At 41.6% G+C, this 17783-nt stretch overlaps 1 protein-coding gene across 1 annotated transcript in view; it reads left to right on the top strand.

Annotated features, from left to right (window-relative positions):
* Positions 1-17313, top strand: part of PPME1 (protein phosphatase methylesterase 1) — a 76776-nt gene extending 59463 nt beyond the window's left edge. Inside the window, exons 9-14 of the mRNA XM_068554915.1 lie at positions 2927-3050; positions 8892-9021; positions 9924-9968; positions 13988-14052; positions 14684-14751; positions 16089-17313. Of these exons, the coding sequence (XP_068411016.1) occupies positions 2927-3050; positions 8892-9021; positions 9924-9968; positions 13988-14052; positions 14684-14751; positions 16089-16107 (451 nt within the window). The 3' untranslated portion in view covers positions 16108-17313. The remainder of the gene's footprint in view (positions 1-2926; positions 3051-8891; positions 9022-9923; positions 9969-13987; positions 14053-14683; positions 14752-16088) is intronic.
* Positions 17314-17783: the final 470 nt, after the last annotated feature.

Below are 17783 nucleotides of genomic sequence, written 5' to 3'. Positions count from 1 at the left end.
GTACACAAGTAGAATAATATAATGAACCCCAATGTACCCATTGCCCATCTTCAACAGTTATGAACTCACGGAAAGTCTTGTTTCATCTGTGCCCCTATTCCCCTAAGGACAAAATATTTTGAAGGAAATTTCAGATAAACATAATTTCCTCTGTAAGATTTTGGTATGCTCTAAAAGGTAAGGACACTTTAAGCACAGTCACAAGACCGCTGTCACACCTAAAAAAATTAACATTTCCTTAATATCATCAAAGGTCTTTAGTATTCACTTACCTGATTATCTCATAAATTTTTTTAGTTCAAACCAGAATTATAATAAGGTAAATACATAGCAATTGATTGATAAATCTCTTAAGTATCTTTTAATCTATAGGTTCCACTTCTCACTCTCTCTTTTTTTTTTCCTGGCAATTTATTTGTTGAGGAAATCTAGTTGTTTGCCCTGTAGAACTTCCCACAATCTGGATTTGCTGATTGATTCCTCAAGGTGTAATTTAACATGTTCCTTTATTCCCTGTATTTTCTGTAAATTGTTAGATCAGAGGTTTGATCATTCTTAGGTTTGTTTGTTGTTATTTTGGTTTTTTTATTTGTTTGCAAGTATAGGTGATATTGTATACTGCCATCAGGAGGCACATAATGGTCTGGTTGTCTCTTTTATTTTTTTAATGTTAGTAGCCATTGATGATCACTACCTAGATTCATTCATTCATTCATTCATTTGCACTATCTCATTTAATCCTTACCATACCTCTTCAAGGTAACTATTGTTTTATAGGGGAGGAAATGGAAGTTCAGAAAGGTAAAGTGACTTTCCCGGGATCACATAGCTAATGAATGATAGAGCTCATATTCAAATTCCCGTGTTTTTGACTTCAAGGCCTATATTACGGATTTTATATCCATAATATATAAAAAGGGAAAGGGAAATTTGAGTAGTAATATCTGGCAGGCACAATGCAGAGGTTTTAAATAAGCTGTGAGGCTGCTCACTTTTCAATGCTTAAATATTTTGAGATCTGACTTGTCTAAGCAGTGGTAAAGCATTTTGAAAGGGAGTTAATTTACATGGCTTGTATGCAGGTAGTTCGCTGATTTGTAAATTTTTACTTCAAGTGGTGTTTTCTCTAAATATGTAAACCTATGTATGTAAGAGTCTCTGTGTTTTAATTGTGACATAGATATCTGCTGGAACCTTCTTGCCCTTCTTGATCTAGGTATAATTCTCTTGGACCTCCCAATCCACTCCCAAAGCACATGTTGTTTCTTTGATACTTTGACCTAGATGTGAAACTTGACACCCCAAGTTCCTAAGAAAACCCCCACTTAACAAAACACTTGTGAACATACAGGTCACTGAAGGTTTGGTAGAGGAGAGAGAGAAGGAGAAGTTATTCTTAAAAATCCACCACTGAAGCTTGACTGACCCTTGAATTTATCCCAGTCTCTTTTTGTCTTGCTTGTTCTCTCTCCTTTCCTCCCTTCTCTCTCCCTTTTCAAGGGCAAAATAACAAATTATCATGCAGAGCAGACCTTGGCCCTAGCTGCTGCATAGGCTGTTGAGGCTTTACCTTTAACACTTGTCAATGTATTTTTTTCCCAGTTCTCTTTTTTTTTTTTTAATTTATTTTTATTTATTTATTTATTTATTTATGGCTGTGTTGGGTCTTCGTTTCTGTGCAAGGGCTTTCTCCAGTTGCAGCGAGCGTGGGCCACTCTTCATTGCGGTGCACGGTCCTCTCACTGTCGCGGCCTCTCCCGTTGTGGAGCACAGGCTCCAGATGCGCAGGCTCAGTAGTTGTGGCTCACGGGCCTAGTGGCTCCGCGGCATGTGGGATCTTCCCGGACCAGGGCTCAAACCCGCGTCCCCTGCATTGGCAGGCAGATTCTTAACCACTGCGCCACCAGGGAAGCCCCGAGTTCTCTTTAAAAGGAATTATGGTACCAGCTATTCCTATAATAATTTTTCTACCTAATTACATAATAGAGATAATATTTTTAGATGAAAAACAACAATAATTGGTTGCATCAGATGTGCTAATCTCTAAGGTTTATCTGGCCCTGGTTATTTATTTTTTATTAATTTATTTACTTATTTTTATTTTTGGCTGCATTGGGTCTTCATTGCTGCACACGGGCTTTCTCTAGTTGCATCGAGCAGGGGCTCCTCATTGTGGTGGCTTCTCATTGCAGAGTATGGGCTTCAGTAGTTGCAGCATGCAGGCTCAGCAGTTGTGGCTCGCAGACTCTAGAGCGCAGGCTCAGTAGTTGTGGTGCATGGGCCTAGTTGCTCCGTGGCATGTGCGATCTTCCCGGACCAGGGCTCGAGCCCGTGTCCCCTGCATTGGCAGGCAGACTCTCAACCACTGCACCACCAGTGGCCCTGGTTATTGTAATTGCCAGTTTCTGTCAGCTCATTAAAAGTGGGGGCCTTTTACCAATCTGTTTGAGCCTTGTTCTACTACAGGCAGGGTACAGTAGAAAAGCACTATGCTTTAGAGTTAATTGGGCCTGGATCTGCCTCCCAGCCTCATCTACTCATGAGCTAAGTGATCCTGGACAAGTTTTTTAACTCTTCAGAGCTACTTTATAGGATTACTATGAGGATTATATAAGATAACGCCAATAAAACTCTTGTGACCATGCCTCAGGAAACGGTTACTCCCTTCTGTGGGTCAGTATATACGCTGCAGGAACTGGAAACCAGCCCTTGGAGTATAGTCAAACATTGGTGATGACTTCCACAGTCCTGGTCAACTTTTGTACATTTTAAAATGCACATTCTTCACACCCTCCTTCTCCCAGGAGCACTGTTAAGTTTTAACTAATATTTGATTATAAAAGGCCATAAATATCAGCATCTCTAAGGTAATTTGTGTGTAGAAGAGAGGTGTGTGATAACACTTTTTTTTTTTTTAAAAACATAGGTGTGAAGGAATTACAAGTCCAGAAGGCTCAAAATCTATAGTAGAAGGAATCATAGAGGAAGAAGAAGAAGACGAAGAAGGAAGTGAGTCAGTAAACAAAAGGAAAAAGGAAGATGACATGGAGGTGGGTGAAGGCCTGTATTCTTGGAAGGATGGGGTAGGGAATGGTTCAAAAGTGTGTAAGGTGCGAAAGGGAGGTAACATTGTTCTTTTTGTCCATCGTTAGATATTTTAGGAGACAAAGATACCATCGTAATAGATACTTAGATTTAACTATAAGATATAAAGCACTGTTGATGGCTCTGACAAATTGGAACATAAAACTTACAGTACTACCCTACCCTCAAGCAGACTGCTTTCTCATCAGGCCCTTTCTCACCTCTGTGCTTCTGTTCCTGTGATTTATCTCATGAGAAGATCCCATTTCGTACCAGTCTACCCTAAACTTATCCAGATCCTGCCCATCTTTCAAGGTGTATCTCCTTGGGGAAGCTTTCTGACCCCAGTTTATATTAGTCCCTCTGCAGTACAGCACTGAGAGTCTGTAGGACACACCTTAGCACTTTCTTTTCTGAAGTTGTGACCAAGTCATAGAACTGATTTTCATAAGCCACATTCAAAATATTATGGTTTTCTGATAGTCATCCCTAGAATACAGATTCAGTGACCTCTAATAACATAAGAATTGTCTCCCAACAAAAATAATCTATGTATTTTGAGGGCAGGAACTGATGTTCTGTGTGAATTTCCTTCAGCGTATAGCTCAGGGTTGTGTGCATAGTGAGTGTTCTGTGAGAACTTGCTGAGCAACTGATTTGAGGACAGCAGTGGGAAGGGGTGCTTTTTCTGGGAAATGATGAGTGAGTGTGAGCCACAGACTTTCTGGGATGGATTATGAACATCTTACTAATGACAGGGAATTAGTAAGATGTTACTAATCTTACTTATGTATACTTGGTGTATACCACATATTCCTTTGCATTTGGAGATGCTAGTGTTAGCAAGGAGGAGAGTGCATTTTTTTTAAACAGTATTTTTAATTTAATGAGGATCTTCTTGTCATCCTTAAGATCAATGAATAATACTTTGTACCTCTTTGGAGTTTACAAAATTATAAATAATGCATGATCAATTTGCCCTCCAACACTCTGTGAGGCGAGGGGAGACCTTTTCTCACATGTTAACACTATAGAAACTGAGACTCAGAGATTTGTTCAAGGTAATCAAGTAGTGTTTAGTAGATTTGAGACTGATACAAACTATCAGTTACGTTTTACCTTTTATGTGCTAGGATCTATACTGAATGCTTCACATTAATATCTCTGGTTCTCATTTTGCCTCTGCATTGTAGATATTAGCACTGTTTTACAACTCAGATGCAGATACTTGCTTATGGTCACATATAAATGTTAGTGCTGAAACACATCTAGATCCTCTGATTTTTAATTCCAACTCATTTTTTCCGTATAATTTTTTATAGGGCCTATTATATGGGGTTTTATGAACTCCAGCAGTTTTGTTAGGAGGACAGACTGAGGCATATCAGTCAGTGAGGGGCATAGCTAAACAGTCTCCACCTGAGGAAGGACACAGAGACACTCCAGTAGTCACAACTTCTTGCAACTAGTACATAAGTCCTGGAGATCTGATGCACAGCACAGTAATTATAGGCAACAACACTGTATTATAAACTTCAAAGTTGCTAAGAGACTAGATCTTAATTGTTCCCACCACAAAAAAATGATAATTATGTGACATGTTAGAGGTGTTAGGTAACACTATGGTGGTAATCATATTGCAATATATAAATGTATCAAATCAACATGTTGTACGCCGTAAACTTAAACAATGTTGTATGTCAGTTATATCTCAATAACGGAAAAATAAATAAATAAAAATGATGGAGAAAATGTTAATAATGCCAATTAAACTTAACAACAACAACACAAAAAAACCGGGCACAGCTTCGTAGGGGCATCTCTGTTTAGCACAATACAAAAAATTGTGTTTCAAATGACCCTGAGGCATACATAAGAGGTCAGTTGCATCCACTCTGCTCTGTAAAAGAAAACAAGCTATACATTTTTATTGGGGATAGGGAGAATCTAATACAAAATGGTTAAAATACAGAAAAGAAAGGGAAAACATTTAAGCTTTGATCCTTAAAGGAATAAACTTCACTTGTCCAGGAGATATTCCTTTATGCCTAAGTCTCTCTCTTTTTCAGACTGCTTTATTGAAAGGTAACTCATCCAAAGTATACCATTCAGTGATTTTTAGTACAGTCACAGTTGTGCAACCATCACAACAATCTAACCTTAGAACATTTGTGTCACTTTTAAAAGAAATGTCATACTCATTTGCAGTCACTTCCCATTTCTCTCCAACCTTTCCAGATCTAGGCAATCACTAATCTACTTTCCGTCTCCACAGATTTGCCTAATCTGAGCGTTTAATATAAGTGGAATTACACAATATGTGATCTTCCATGACTGGCTTCTTTCACCTTCGCATAGTGTTTTCCAGGTTCATTCTCGCTGTAGCATGTATCAGTACTTCATTCCTATTTATGGCTGAATAATATTCCATTGTATAGATAGACTTTTTTTTCAGATTTATTGAGGTATAATTGCCAATTAAAATTGTAAGATATTTAAAGTGTACAATGTGATGAACAGATGCATTGTGAAAGGATACTCCTCAATGAGTTAACACATCCATCACCTCACAGATTTACCTTTTTTGTGTGTGTTTTTGAGGACATTTAAGTTTACTCTCTTAGCAGATTTCAGTTATACATTACATTATTTTCAACTGTAGTCACTATAATTGTGTTTTATATTAATTAGATCCTCAGACCTTATTCATCTTATAACTGAAAGTTTATACCCTTTTACCAACTTCTATCTATTCTTCTACCTTCCAGCCCCTATCCTGGTAACCACTTTGATAGACCACACTTTTAATCCATTCATCAGTTAATGGACATGTGGGTTATTTTCACTTTTTGTCTATTAGGAATAATGCTGATATAAACATTCGAGTACAGATTTTTGCGTGGGCATAGGTTTTTATTCTCTTGGGTGTATACCTGTGAGTGGAATTGCCAGATGGTAACTCATTTGAGGAACAGCCATTCTGTTTTCCAGAGTGCCTGCATCATTTCATATTTGCAGCAGCAGTGTATGAGGGATCCAGTTTTTCTGCATCCTTGCCAGCACTTGTTACTGTCTTTCTTTTTGATAATAGCCATCCTAGTGGGTATGAAGTGGAATCTCATATCTGTGGTTTTGATTTACATTTTTCTAATGACTATTGATGTTGAGCATCTTTTCATGTGCTTATTGGCCATTTCTGTATCTTCTCTGGAGAAATATCTCTTCATATCTTTTGCCCATTTTTAAATAGGGTTATTTGTCTTTTTATTATTGAGTTGCTTTTGCAGATGAAATCTAGTATGCATTTGGGAGGGGCTTGTGAGATTATGCTGTCTCTGTGGAGCTGATCTCTTATAAATGACTCATAAATGGGAAGCACTGCATGCAATAGGACAGGCTGAGGTTCCAAGTTGAAATGACAGTTAGTGTTCATTTCAAAGTGTCCTGTGCCTGGAAAATATTAATAGAAGAGAATAGAATGAGTTGTTTAATGAGATCTGGAAGATCCAAGTTTCCTGACTCCCCATCCAGTGATCTTTTTCTTTTTTTTTAAATTGTGGTAAAAAAACACACAAACATAAAATTTACCATCTTAACCATTTTAAAGTGTATAGTTCAGTAATATTAAATATATTCACACTGTTGTGCAACCAGTCTCCAGAATTTTCTTATCTTGCAAAACTGAAACTCTGTACCCATTAAACAACAACTCCCCTTTCCTGCTTCCCCCAACCCCTAATAATCACCATTCTACATTCTGTTTCTGTGCATTTCACTATACTTTAGATACCTCATATAAGTGGACTCATATAGCATTTGTGATCATTAATGATCAATGCAAATCAAATCAAATGCAAATCAAAACCATAAATATCACTTTGTACCCATTAGGGTGGCAACTGCCAAAAAAAAAACCCAAAACAACAAGTATTGGCAAGGACGTGGAGAAATTGGAACACTTCTGCACTATTGGTGGGATTACAAAATGGTACAATCACTATTAAAAATTGTATGGCAGTTACTCAAAAAATTAAAAATAGAACTACCTTATGATCCAGCAATCTCACTTTTGGGTATATAGCCAAAAGAAATGAAAGCAGGGTCTTGAATAGATATTTGCACACCCATGTTCATAGCAGCTGATCTCTTAATAAGTGCTGTTGGAACATCTTTTCATGTACTTATTGGCTGTTTGTACATCTTCTTTGGAGAAATGTCTGTTCAAGTCCTATGCCCATTTTTAAATGAGGTTATTTGATTTTTTTGTTGTTGAGTTACAGGAATTCTTTATATCCTTTGGATATTAACTCTTTATGAGATACATGACATGCAGATATTTTCTCCCATTCAGTGGTATGCCTTTTCACTCTATTGATTGAGTTCTTTGATGCACAAACGTTTTTAAGTTTGATGTAGTCCATTTATCTATTTTTACTTTTGTTGCCTCTGCTTTTGGTTCCATAACCAAGAAATCATTGCTAAGTCCAATGTCGTGAAAAGTTTCATGACGCTTTCTTCTAGAAGTTTTATAGTTGTAGGTTTTTATATTTAGGTTTTAATCCATTTGAGTTAATTTTTGTATGTGGTCCAACTTCATTCTTTTGCTTGTGGATATCCAGTTTCCCCAGCACCATTTGTTGAAAAGACTGTCCTTTCCCCATTGAGTGGTCTCAGCATCCTTATCAAAGATCATTCGACTATATATGTGAGAGTTTATTTCTGGGCTCTCGAAGTTTTTATTCCGTTGCTGTATTTGTCTTTATATCAGTAGTATGCTGTTTTGATTACTGTAACTTTGTACTATATTTTGAAATCAGAGAGCATGAGTCCTCCAATTTTGTTCTTCTTTATTAAAATTGTTTTGGCTATTTGGGGTCCCTTGAGATTCTATATGAATTTTAGGAATAATTTTTCTGTTTTTGCAAAAAATGCCATTGGGATTTTGATATTGTGTTAAATCTGCAGATCATTTGGGTAGTATGAACATCTTAACCATGTGGTGATCTTTAATACAATATATGCTGTCTCATGCTCACTTCTAGATTTTCATATTTTGGTTGATATGTGGTCGTCTAATTATTTATTTCAGTTATAATATTTCAAAATTTTGATGCGGAAAAGTATAGAGAACCTTTTATTTGTTCAGCTTGTATTTAATGAGTGCATACTCTGTGCCATCTACTTTTATATCGAGATTTAACAGATATTGGCATTTTGTCATATTTGTGTCAGATTTCCTTTTTTAAATTACTGTTGCAGGAACATTATATCATTGTCATAAATAAAAATATAAGAAAACATGTTCTACGAACAAATCAACATATTTTCAGTTTTCCCTTCCAGTTCTTTCCCAAAGTATACCATATTTTTCCAGTAGTAATCCTAACTTAGATGACATGTTGTACTCTGCTTCTTTCACTTAATATTATATTGTGAGCATTTTTCATACTACAATGAGTTTTTGTAGTTTTTCTTCTGATGATGTGTTCTTTTTGCCAAATGAGTATAAGAAGCTCAATCTTGGCCTTACCATTTACTAGCTTTGTGATCTTAAGAAAGTTTCCTAGGTTCACTGAAACAAATAGAAGTAAAAAGTAAACTTCTAATTATCTAAACATGGAAATTACAACAATAACCTTTGTCACAAGGCTGTTATAAGGATTAAATGTATATTAAAATGTCAGGGACATGGTAAGCTCTTAACATGTGCTAGTTTCCTTCCCTTTCCTTTTCCCAGGGACCTAGTTTTTATCCTGTTCCTCCATGGGTTGCTCTCAGAGACTCAAAACTTGCTCTTATTCCTCCAGACCAAGAAAGACCATCCTTACACTTGGAGAATTGAACTGGCAAAAACAGAAAAATACTGGGATGGCTGGTTCCGAGGCTTATCCAATCTCTTTCTTAGTTGTCCTATTCCTAAATTGCTGCTCCTGGCTGGTAAGTGTGTATGTGTTTTTATTAGTCGGCTTGGGCTGCCATAACAAAATACAATAGACTGGGTGGCTTAAACAACAGATTAATTTTCCCACAGTTCTGGAGGCTGGAAGTCTGAGATAAGGGTTGCAGACTGGTCGAGTTCTGCTAAGAGCTTTCTTACTGACTTGCAAACAACCACCTTTTTACTGTGTTCTTACATGGCAGAGAGAGCGAGAACAAGCTAGCTCTCTGGTGTTTATTCTTATAAGGACACTAATCCTGTCCTATGAGGGCCCTACCCTTATGACTGCATTTAACCTTAATTACTTCCTCATTTAACCTTAATTACTTCCATATCTCCAAATATGGTCACATTGTGAATTAGGCCTTCATCATATAAATTTTGGGGGAACACAGTTGAGTCCCTAGCAGTGTAGGTATATTGTCATCTCAGCATGTCTTTGTTAAAACTATTTACCAAATGGGTAGCGACTTCCAAAGTGAAGTACCATCCTCACTCATTTGTGCCCTTTCTCCTCCCTTTGCCAAATCCCTAAACCTAACTAAGCATAAGCATCCACCTGGGATGGCCGAATTCTGGCCTGGCCTCTGCCTGGTCAAGCCCAAGTCCTTCTCCTTGAGTGGTATAAGGATATTCTGAGTATAATGGAAATTTGAAAAGTAAAACCCTATTTTCAGAAACCAGCTTAAACAAGCAAAGTGGTTATAGGGAACCTCAGCCTAGAAAGCTTCATGTGGTGAGAATATACCCTCAGGGAGTTAGGATTGGCATTAACATGAATTGAGAATGTCATCATGTTTACAACTCTGTAGCAATTTTTACTTCATTATTGAACAGCAAAGCCTATTTCACACAGCTTTTTTCTAGTAAGCTACTTATGGATTCTCTTATTTTGTTCTAGGTGTTGATAGATTGGATAAAGATCTGACTATTGGCCAAATGCAAGGTAAACCGTGAAGAAATTATGTTCCTAGGTCCCCTGAGGGCAGAGGAATGGGCAGAGTCATGTGGAAATTTTCCATCTAAAAATGGGAATTATACTACCACATATGCCTCAGAGTTGTAAGGATTAAAGTGAGGCAATGTCTTTGAAAGAGGCATTATAAACTATAAAGTACTCTGTGTAAATATACAATATTGTGAAAGGAGATATTCTGAATACTGATCAGTATTTTTATTATTGTTAGAATTCTTAGGAAAGTGAAAGGTCCAAGATAACCCAGATACAAAAAGGTTGAACTCTATTTAGAAGACAGCATAATGAGGTGGTAAAAGCAAGGACTCTGAGAACTGCGTTTCAGTATTGCTTCCTTCCTACTAATTTTTTTGACCTTGGGCAAGTTACTTGACCTGCCTTAGCTTTAGTTTTCTCAATATATAAAATGAGAAAATTGATGGCAACCTCACAAGGATCGTGAGGTATAATGAGTAGGAAAGTGACATGTTGTGCTTAGGTCCAGGTGTGTTGGCTAGATGACTGTGGAGGTAGTGGAACCAATTTCATGGAAGCTTTTGGCTTTAGAACAGATGAAAGGCCTGGTGAAGGTGAAGTCAGTAGGCACTGGCAACTTTGGGATATAGGAAGAAGAGGTGCCAACTCCAAGGCCAAGGTTTCGAGCTTAAGCAGATTCTGTTCTTGACCTTCCTTCTTTTCTACTTACTCTTCCTGGGCAGTGTCATGGCTCCCATTTATACCCTGATAACTCCCAAAGCTAAACATCTGACTCATACCTCTCCATGTATCAAACCTGCTGGACATCTCTACTTGGATGTCTCATGGGCCCCTCAAACTGTTCCTTGAGCTGTCCTCAAGCTCTCCACAGAGAAGGGGGCTGTTTTCCTTGATAATAGTTGTTCAAAGGCCTCTGAATGATTTATCAAACTCTGGCCTTAGACCCTCATAGCATACCCTTCCCTTCCCCCAACTACATAGTGTCCCGAGGCCTTGAGCAGAACCATGGGCTGGGACTATATAATTTTTTTGGCACTGATGTTGGTAATTCTGGTTTTTTTTTTTAATTAGTTAATTTTTAAATTTATTTTTGGCTGCGTCAGGTCTTTGTTGCTGCACATGGGCTTTCTCTAGTTGCGGCAAGCGGAGGCTACTCTTCGTTGTGGTGCATGGGCTTTTCATTTCGTTGGCTTCTCTTGTTGCGGAGCACGGGCTCTAGGCGCGTGGGCTTCAGTAGTTGTGGCACGTGGGCTCACTAGTTGTGGCTCATGGGCTCTAGAGTGCAGGCTCAGTAGTTGTGGCGCATGGGCTTAGTTGCTCCGCGGCATGTGGGATCTTCCCGGACCAGGGCTCAAACCCCAGTCCCCTGCATTGGCAGGCGGATTCTTAACCACTGTGCCACCAGAGAAGTCCTGATGTTGGTTATTCTGAGCTTAGACATTTTTCCTTAAATTCAATTAAGCAAACCTTTTCTAAGCACTCTTTCTGTGTAAGACCTGTGCTTGATGCTGGGCACACAGAAGAATCAGACATAGCTCTTGATACTATCTGAAAGCAGTTAATCTCGACTAGAATAGCATTTGGAATCAGTGTTGATCACCAGCCTTGGAAGCAGACAGTCCTGGGTTTGAATCACTCTTACTGGTTTTGTGGCCTGAGTGGATTGCTAACTTCCTTAATTCTGAGTTTCTTCACGTATCAAATGGAGATAATGAAATATCTCAATTCAACTGTGTGAGGTTTAAATGAGAAAATGTGGGTGAAGTAAAATAAATGATGGCTTCATTGTGTCCAGGAGGCACTCCTGATACCTCATTAAATCCCTCCTGTTTCCCCAGTAAGGTTTATGCCAAGACCACCTTCTCTTTCAAAGCATCCCATGAGTATGTATAGAGAGTAAATGGCTGGGATGAGGGATGACATCCATAAAACAAAAGGAAATGGCTAAATCACCACGGATTCCAAACCACAGCCTTCCCAGCACTGTTTAAACCAGCTGAATTAGTTACTGAATCCTAGAAATCCAGCACTCATTTATGGTGCAACTTAGGTGAATGATTTAGGCTCTCTGAACCTAAAGTTCCTCATCTGTAAGATTGGCAGGGAGGGGCTTCCCTGGTGGCACAGTGGTTAAGAATCCACCTGCCAATGCAGGGGACACAGGTTCGAGCCCTGGTCCCGGAAGATCGCAACTAAGCCCATGTGCTACAACTACTGAGCCTGCGAGCCACAACTACTGAGCCCACATGCCACAACTACTGAAGCCCGCGTGCCTAGAGCCCATGCTCCGCAACAAGAGAAGCCACCGCAATGAGAAGCCCACGCACCGCAATGAAGAGTAGCCTCCGCTCGCAGCAACTAGAGAAAGCCTGCGTGCAGCAACGAAGACCCAACGCAGGCAAAAATAAATTAAAAAAAAAAAATTGTCAGGGAGTTGGAAATATGCCCACCTCATAGAATAATTGTGAGGATTACCCATGATTATGTTATTTTATGTGTACTGGGTACAGTATTGTTAGTATATGTGAGTTCTCCCTGATTCCTTATACCCACTCTTCCAAAGAGGAGTGAAAAATGCACCGCCAGTCATCAAGGTTTGAGTTGTAAGGTTTATCAGGTTATTTGCTCAATCGTTCATTCATCCAAGACTTACTAAGCACTTATTTAATATCTAGCCCTGGCTTGGGCCCTATTAGGGATATAGAGCAAGTAGTGATATTAGCCCTGTTCTTACAGAAATGACACACTCCTGGGGAGGCAAGCACCAGTGGCATATAGATATTAGCTTACAGAACAACAGGGGCACAAGCTGCTCTGTGTTTGGATCCATTAAATGCATTAACAGTAGTACATTAGGAGACACAGTGGAGAGGGGACTAGGCTGGAGCACCCAGAGGCAGCTTACTGCAGGAAGAGGGGCATAAGCAGGACCTTACTGGAGGGAATGGTCTTAGTTCCTCTGCTGACTAATTAAGTGGCCTTGGGCAAATCACTTCACTAATCATGGCCTTGGTTTCATCATCTCAAAAAAGAATTTCAGTATTTGTCCTGCTTAATTTTATAGGGTAAATTTGAGAATCAACTTAAAAAATGGATAGGTGAGTATTTTGAAAAAAAAATTTTAAAGCACTGTGTAACTGGGGTAAGAATCCCAGAATGTGAAAACCAGAAGGACTTCCAGAGCTTACTCCCTTATTTTGTAAATGGAGACACTGAGGCTCTGAGAGTCTGCTCTCTCTACCTATGGGAGCTCTGGGTCCCATATTCTTTAGTCTCCTTAGAGATCTTGCTTTATCAATCATTTCTGTTCATTCTTAATAACTATCACATTAGTTGTGAGCTTACAGTGTTCTACAGGACAGTGTGAGAAAGTGCCTAGTACCATGTCTGGCACATAGTTAAGCACTCAAATGGTAACTTATTATTGTAATAATAAATCTCAAAGTCCTTAACATAGCCTACAAACCCCTTAATGGTATGGTCCCTGCTTACCTCTCCAGCCTCATTGTTAACTCTCATGAGCACCATGCCAAAGTTTTTCTTTTCAGGAGCAAATACCATTTCATCCTTCTTTCTTTGTGTAAGTTATTTTTTCTGTGTGGGAAGCCTTCCTGGATCCCTACTTGATTGCAAAGCCCCTCTTCCTGTGTTTTTCCAGTTCCATATGCTCTGTGTTATCATAGGAACTGCATGCTGCATTAAAATGTTGGTTTTTATGTTTTGCTCTCCCACTAGACTGTAGTGTATACAGGAACTGTTTCTATGTGTCTGGCCCAAAGTAAATGCATACTAAATAGATGCAGAAAGAAAAAGTGAAGGGAAAATGATTTGCTCAAGGTTACAATTTCAAGTATTACCATCCTCCTCAAAGGCTAGGTGTAATTGGGTCCAGAGTTTTGGCAGGGAGGGGATGGGGGAGTCCTGGCCTCCTGGAGTGACCTGTGAGGCTGCAGAGATGGTAAGGAGAGGACCATTTTAGTCCCTGAGGTGGCTTTGGTTTGTATCTTCCCCAGGGAAGTTCCAGATGCAGGTCCTACCCCAGTGTGGCCATGCAGTCCATGAGGACGCTCCAGACAAGGTGAGTCTGGTGCTTGATGACTGTAAAAGGACAACGTGAGAATAACTGTGGATCTCACAGAAGATGGAACCAGCCTCTGAGTCAGCCTCTGTCGCCTGCAGCAGCTGCTGTGGGGCCTACACAGATGGGACTCCACCAGCTCCCCAGACCTCTCCCTGGCAGCTGCTTCTGGTCTTGGCTTTGTGTGTATGGGCTGAGGAGTTACTGGCACCCTGCTATTTCACCCAGGGCCCTATGGTTAAGATCTTAAGCTCTACTTCTCCATTGCCCCCGAAAGCCAGATGGTAGAAGGGATAATTGGGGTAGAAACTGCTCCCTAAACCACAGTCACAGTTAGGAATTAATATGTGCTCCTCCTGTAGGAAAAAAGTGCTTTGTAACTCTAAGGGGATAAATAAGCCTTCATATCATTCCTCTTGACTTCTCTGGACCCATCCCTGGCAAATGGTGGGAAGGAGTCTCCCAGCCCTGCCAGGACCCAGGTCCTTTTGATTTCAGGCTCCTCAGAACTGTAGGTAGGACCCATGAGTCCACCAGAGAGCCTTACCTTCCAACAGAAGCCCACCAGACCTCCAAGGATGAACCCCGTTGCTACCCTTAACATGGCCTGGAATATCTCTCCCTCTTCCAGGTAGCTGAAGCTGTTGCCACTTTCCTGATTCGGCACAGGTTTGCAGAGCCCATCGGTGGATTCCAGTGGTAAGGAAGTACAAAGGTTTAAGGAGCCCAGCAGTGCTCCAACAAAGAGATATTTGCGAGGTTCTAGATATCTCTGCCTTACCCCTGCCTGGTTTAGGTCACCTTGCCTTTCTTCTTCCTCTTCAACACAGAGCCCAGCGTGTGTGTTTCTGCAAAGCCATGGTTGGTTCTTTCCATGTGCTCTGGTTCAGTGAGTTGTTGCCTAGCTGACATCAAATGATGCCTAGTCCCCCACCCTCACTGTGATGCGTACTTCTTCTTGAGATGCCCCTTCCTGTGGAGGCTGGGATGGGAATCCGTCCTTTTCCAGGCTCTTAGAGAAGTTCTATATGCCTTCTCCTGCCCTGCTGCCAAGGAAGGTGGGGCAGGCCTTGAGGCTGTGTAGAGATCCGGAGCAGGGGTTCCAACTCCAGCACTAGTAACATTTGGGGTGGGTAATCCTTTGTGGTGCGGGCTGTTCTGTGCACTGTAGCATGTTGAACAACATCCCTGGCCTTTACGTACCAGAAGCCGGTAGCACCCCCGAACACACACAGCTGTGACAGGCAAAAATGTTTCTAGATTTTACCAAGTGTCTCAGGAGAGGCAAAGTCATTCCCAGTTGAGAACCACTGGGTCTAGAGGAACAAGGATGCCCCTCATCCTGGGAAGCTCTCCGTGTGATTAGGCAGACATAGTAGGTCTCTTTGTTGAGGAGGAGGAAAAGAGGCATGGTGACCCAAACCACACGGTCCCGGCCCCACCTCAGGGAGCTCCCAGTCTTTGCTACAGAAGGCCCCTGATCCTCAGCCCACAGTCCTAATGAAGAGTCACACCTGCCAGTTGGGAAGTCTCTTATCTGATTTTGATGATGGTCTAGGGGAACTTGTTCCCCACCCTCAGGAAGTTTGAAGAAGAAAAAATGTTGAAGAAAAAGAAAGGGTTTCTGCATTAGGGAGTTCTGAATGCCAGGGCCTAGGAGGTGTGGATGACAGAGCAGGGTAGGCATTGGAAATGAGGACAGGAGCCTGGTACAGTGAGCTACACAAGTGATTCCCTTATGCCAAACCACCCCTCAAGCAGCTGACCATTGATGGATCCCAGGTATCAAAATAAAGACTTAGTTTCGCTTAATAAGCAGTGTTTGGGGCCCCTGGCCCATTTGGAGCTGTGGTCAAATCGGCAGTATCCTGAGAGCAGACCCTGTGTCTAGCCCTGGATGGGGCTGAGAAGAGGTGGGAGAGATCTACAAAGGCCTTGGTGATCATTAGGGAGGGTTTCCTGAATGAGACAGGGTAAGCAGGGGGAAAGCTAGTGATGGTCACATTTGTTTTCCATTCTCTTTCTACTCTTCACAGTGTGTTTCCTGGCTGTTAGTGACCTGCTCTCCTTCCCTCCCTCAACACTGAGCTCTGTTGTAAATACATCGCACCAGAGGCCACTGTGATGCCGCTGTCTCCTCCTCACCATCCTGCCCGACCATGTGACACCGGCTCCCTATAGACGGGCATCCCCAGATGTACAAACCCTTTCGTGTATTCCTGCCGAAAGCATTGTTTTCCAGGGCCTTTGACCAAAATTGGTCTCCCCAGTTTAAGGCTCCCCAGCTCCTATCCCTTCCCTGTTCAGGGGTAGCCCCTGCCTGTCCTCCCTGCCTTGCCTAGGGTGAAGCCTCCATCAGAACTGCCACCCTGGGCCCCTATTCCTGGCATTAGGCAATGCACCTGCGTCCATATGTTTCCCAGGCTCAGGGACCTCCATTCCTTGAGATTGTTCTTGCCATGGTCCTGCCCTACCTCATGGGGATGGACCACGTGCGGGATGGTCCTTATTTTTCCCTTTTAAATAAAATACCAGTCAGGTACCTTTTTATCCCCGTCTTACTATTCTAGGCTTGGAAGACCCAGAGAGGCCAGGATCTCATCCTTAGGTACAGGGGTTGGGGGTGGATAGCATCACAAGAAACCAGCCTGAAAATCAGGCCCAGCCAGTCCAAGCACATGGCCTCCCATCTGGGGAGGGCCCACGGTCCCTCTCCCACATGTCTGGGCACCTGCCCTGGGCTGAGGCCAGGCTGCTCCAGGGGTCTCTTGAGCCCTCATCTGGTTGCCACAGGGCAACCCAGGTTGAACACAGCCCACGCACAAAGCCACAGGCTAAGGCCCGTGGAGTTGTTTTTAAGAATCAAATTGAACCATTTTCATAATTGGTCCCTGGAGGTGTGCAGAGTGCCCGCTTGCCTTTTCTAGACCCACAGCTTATCTTAGCCATTTGTGGTTTCCATGTTACTCTTCATAGAAACAGTACAGCCCAGCATCCTCAATATTTGCCCTCTTCCAGCTGCCTCATCACAGCACTTCAGCCTCCCCCTGCTGCCCAGGCACGCCATTCCCAAGGGCAGGGAGGGGCAGTCTCCTGCAGCCCATCTTTTCTGTGACTGTCTTAGGTGATGCGTAGCCCCCTCCACCTTTCGACCCAACAACTTCCTATCCCTGTCCTGCTGCAGGGTCTGAAGTCTGGGACCTACTTTGTTTCTTTGTTATTTATGATCTTGTTTAAAGAAAATAAATCTCCTAACCTTTATCTATCTGGTCTTTATGGAGTTGTCCTTATTTCTGTTGATCTGGGGGCAGGGAACATTTCACTGGATTTAGTCACCATAGAGCACCAGAAAAACCTCTTTCCTGCAGCCTATCAACATCTTATGCTCTGCCTGCTCCCCAGATCCGTAATGCCCAGTGGAATGGACAGACCAGCCTCCACTGCAGCCCAGGAGACTATATGCCAGTCCCATCTCTTCCAGTTATTTGCTGTGTTGACTTTGGCCCAGAACAGGACAGTCTGTACACCGTCCACATGACCTCAGGCACTCAGGGCTTCAAATCTGCCAACACCCAAACTTTGTCTACAACCTAGATATCTCCTGAACTCTGGATACTTCTAGAGTTACTAGATACCTAGATACTCTAGGTCCATCTACTTCTCCATATCTCCCAGATGTCCAAAAGCCACTCATATTGACCATTCCTAAAACCGAACTCACCTTCCCCCTA

This window comes from Eschrichtius robustus, chromosome 11 (assembly GCF_028021215.1).
Source record: "Eschrichtius robustus isolate mEscRob2 chromosome 11, mEscRob2.pri, whole genome shotgun sequence".
Lineage (NCBI taxonomy): Eukaryota > Metazoa > Chordata > Mammalia > Artiodactyla > Eschrichtiidae > Eschrichtius > Eschrichtius robustus.
The sequence above is the reverse complement of the archived record's forward strand: the minus strand, read 5'-3'. Positions and strand labels throughout refer to the sequence as shown.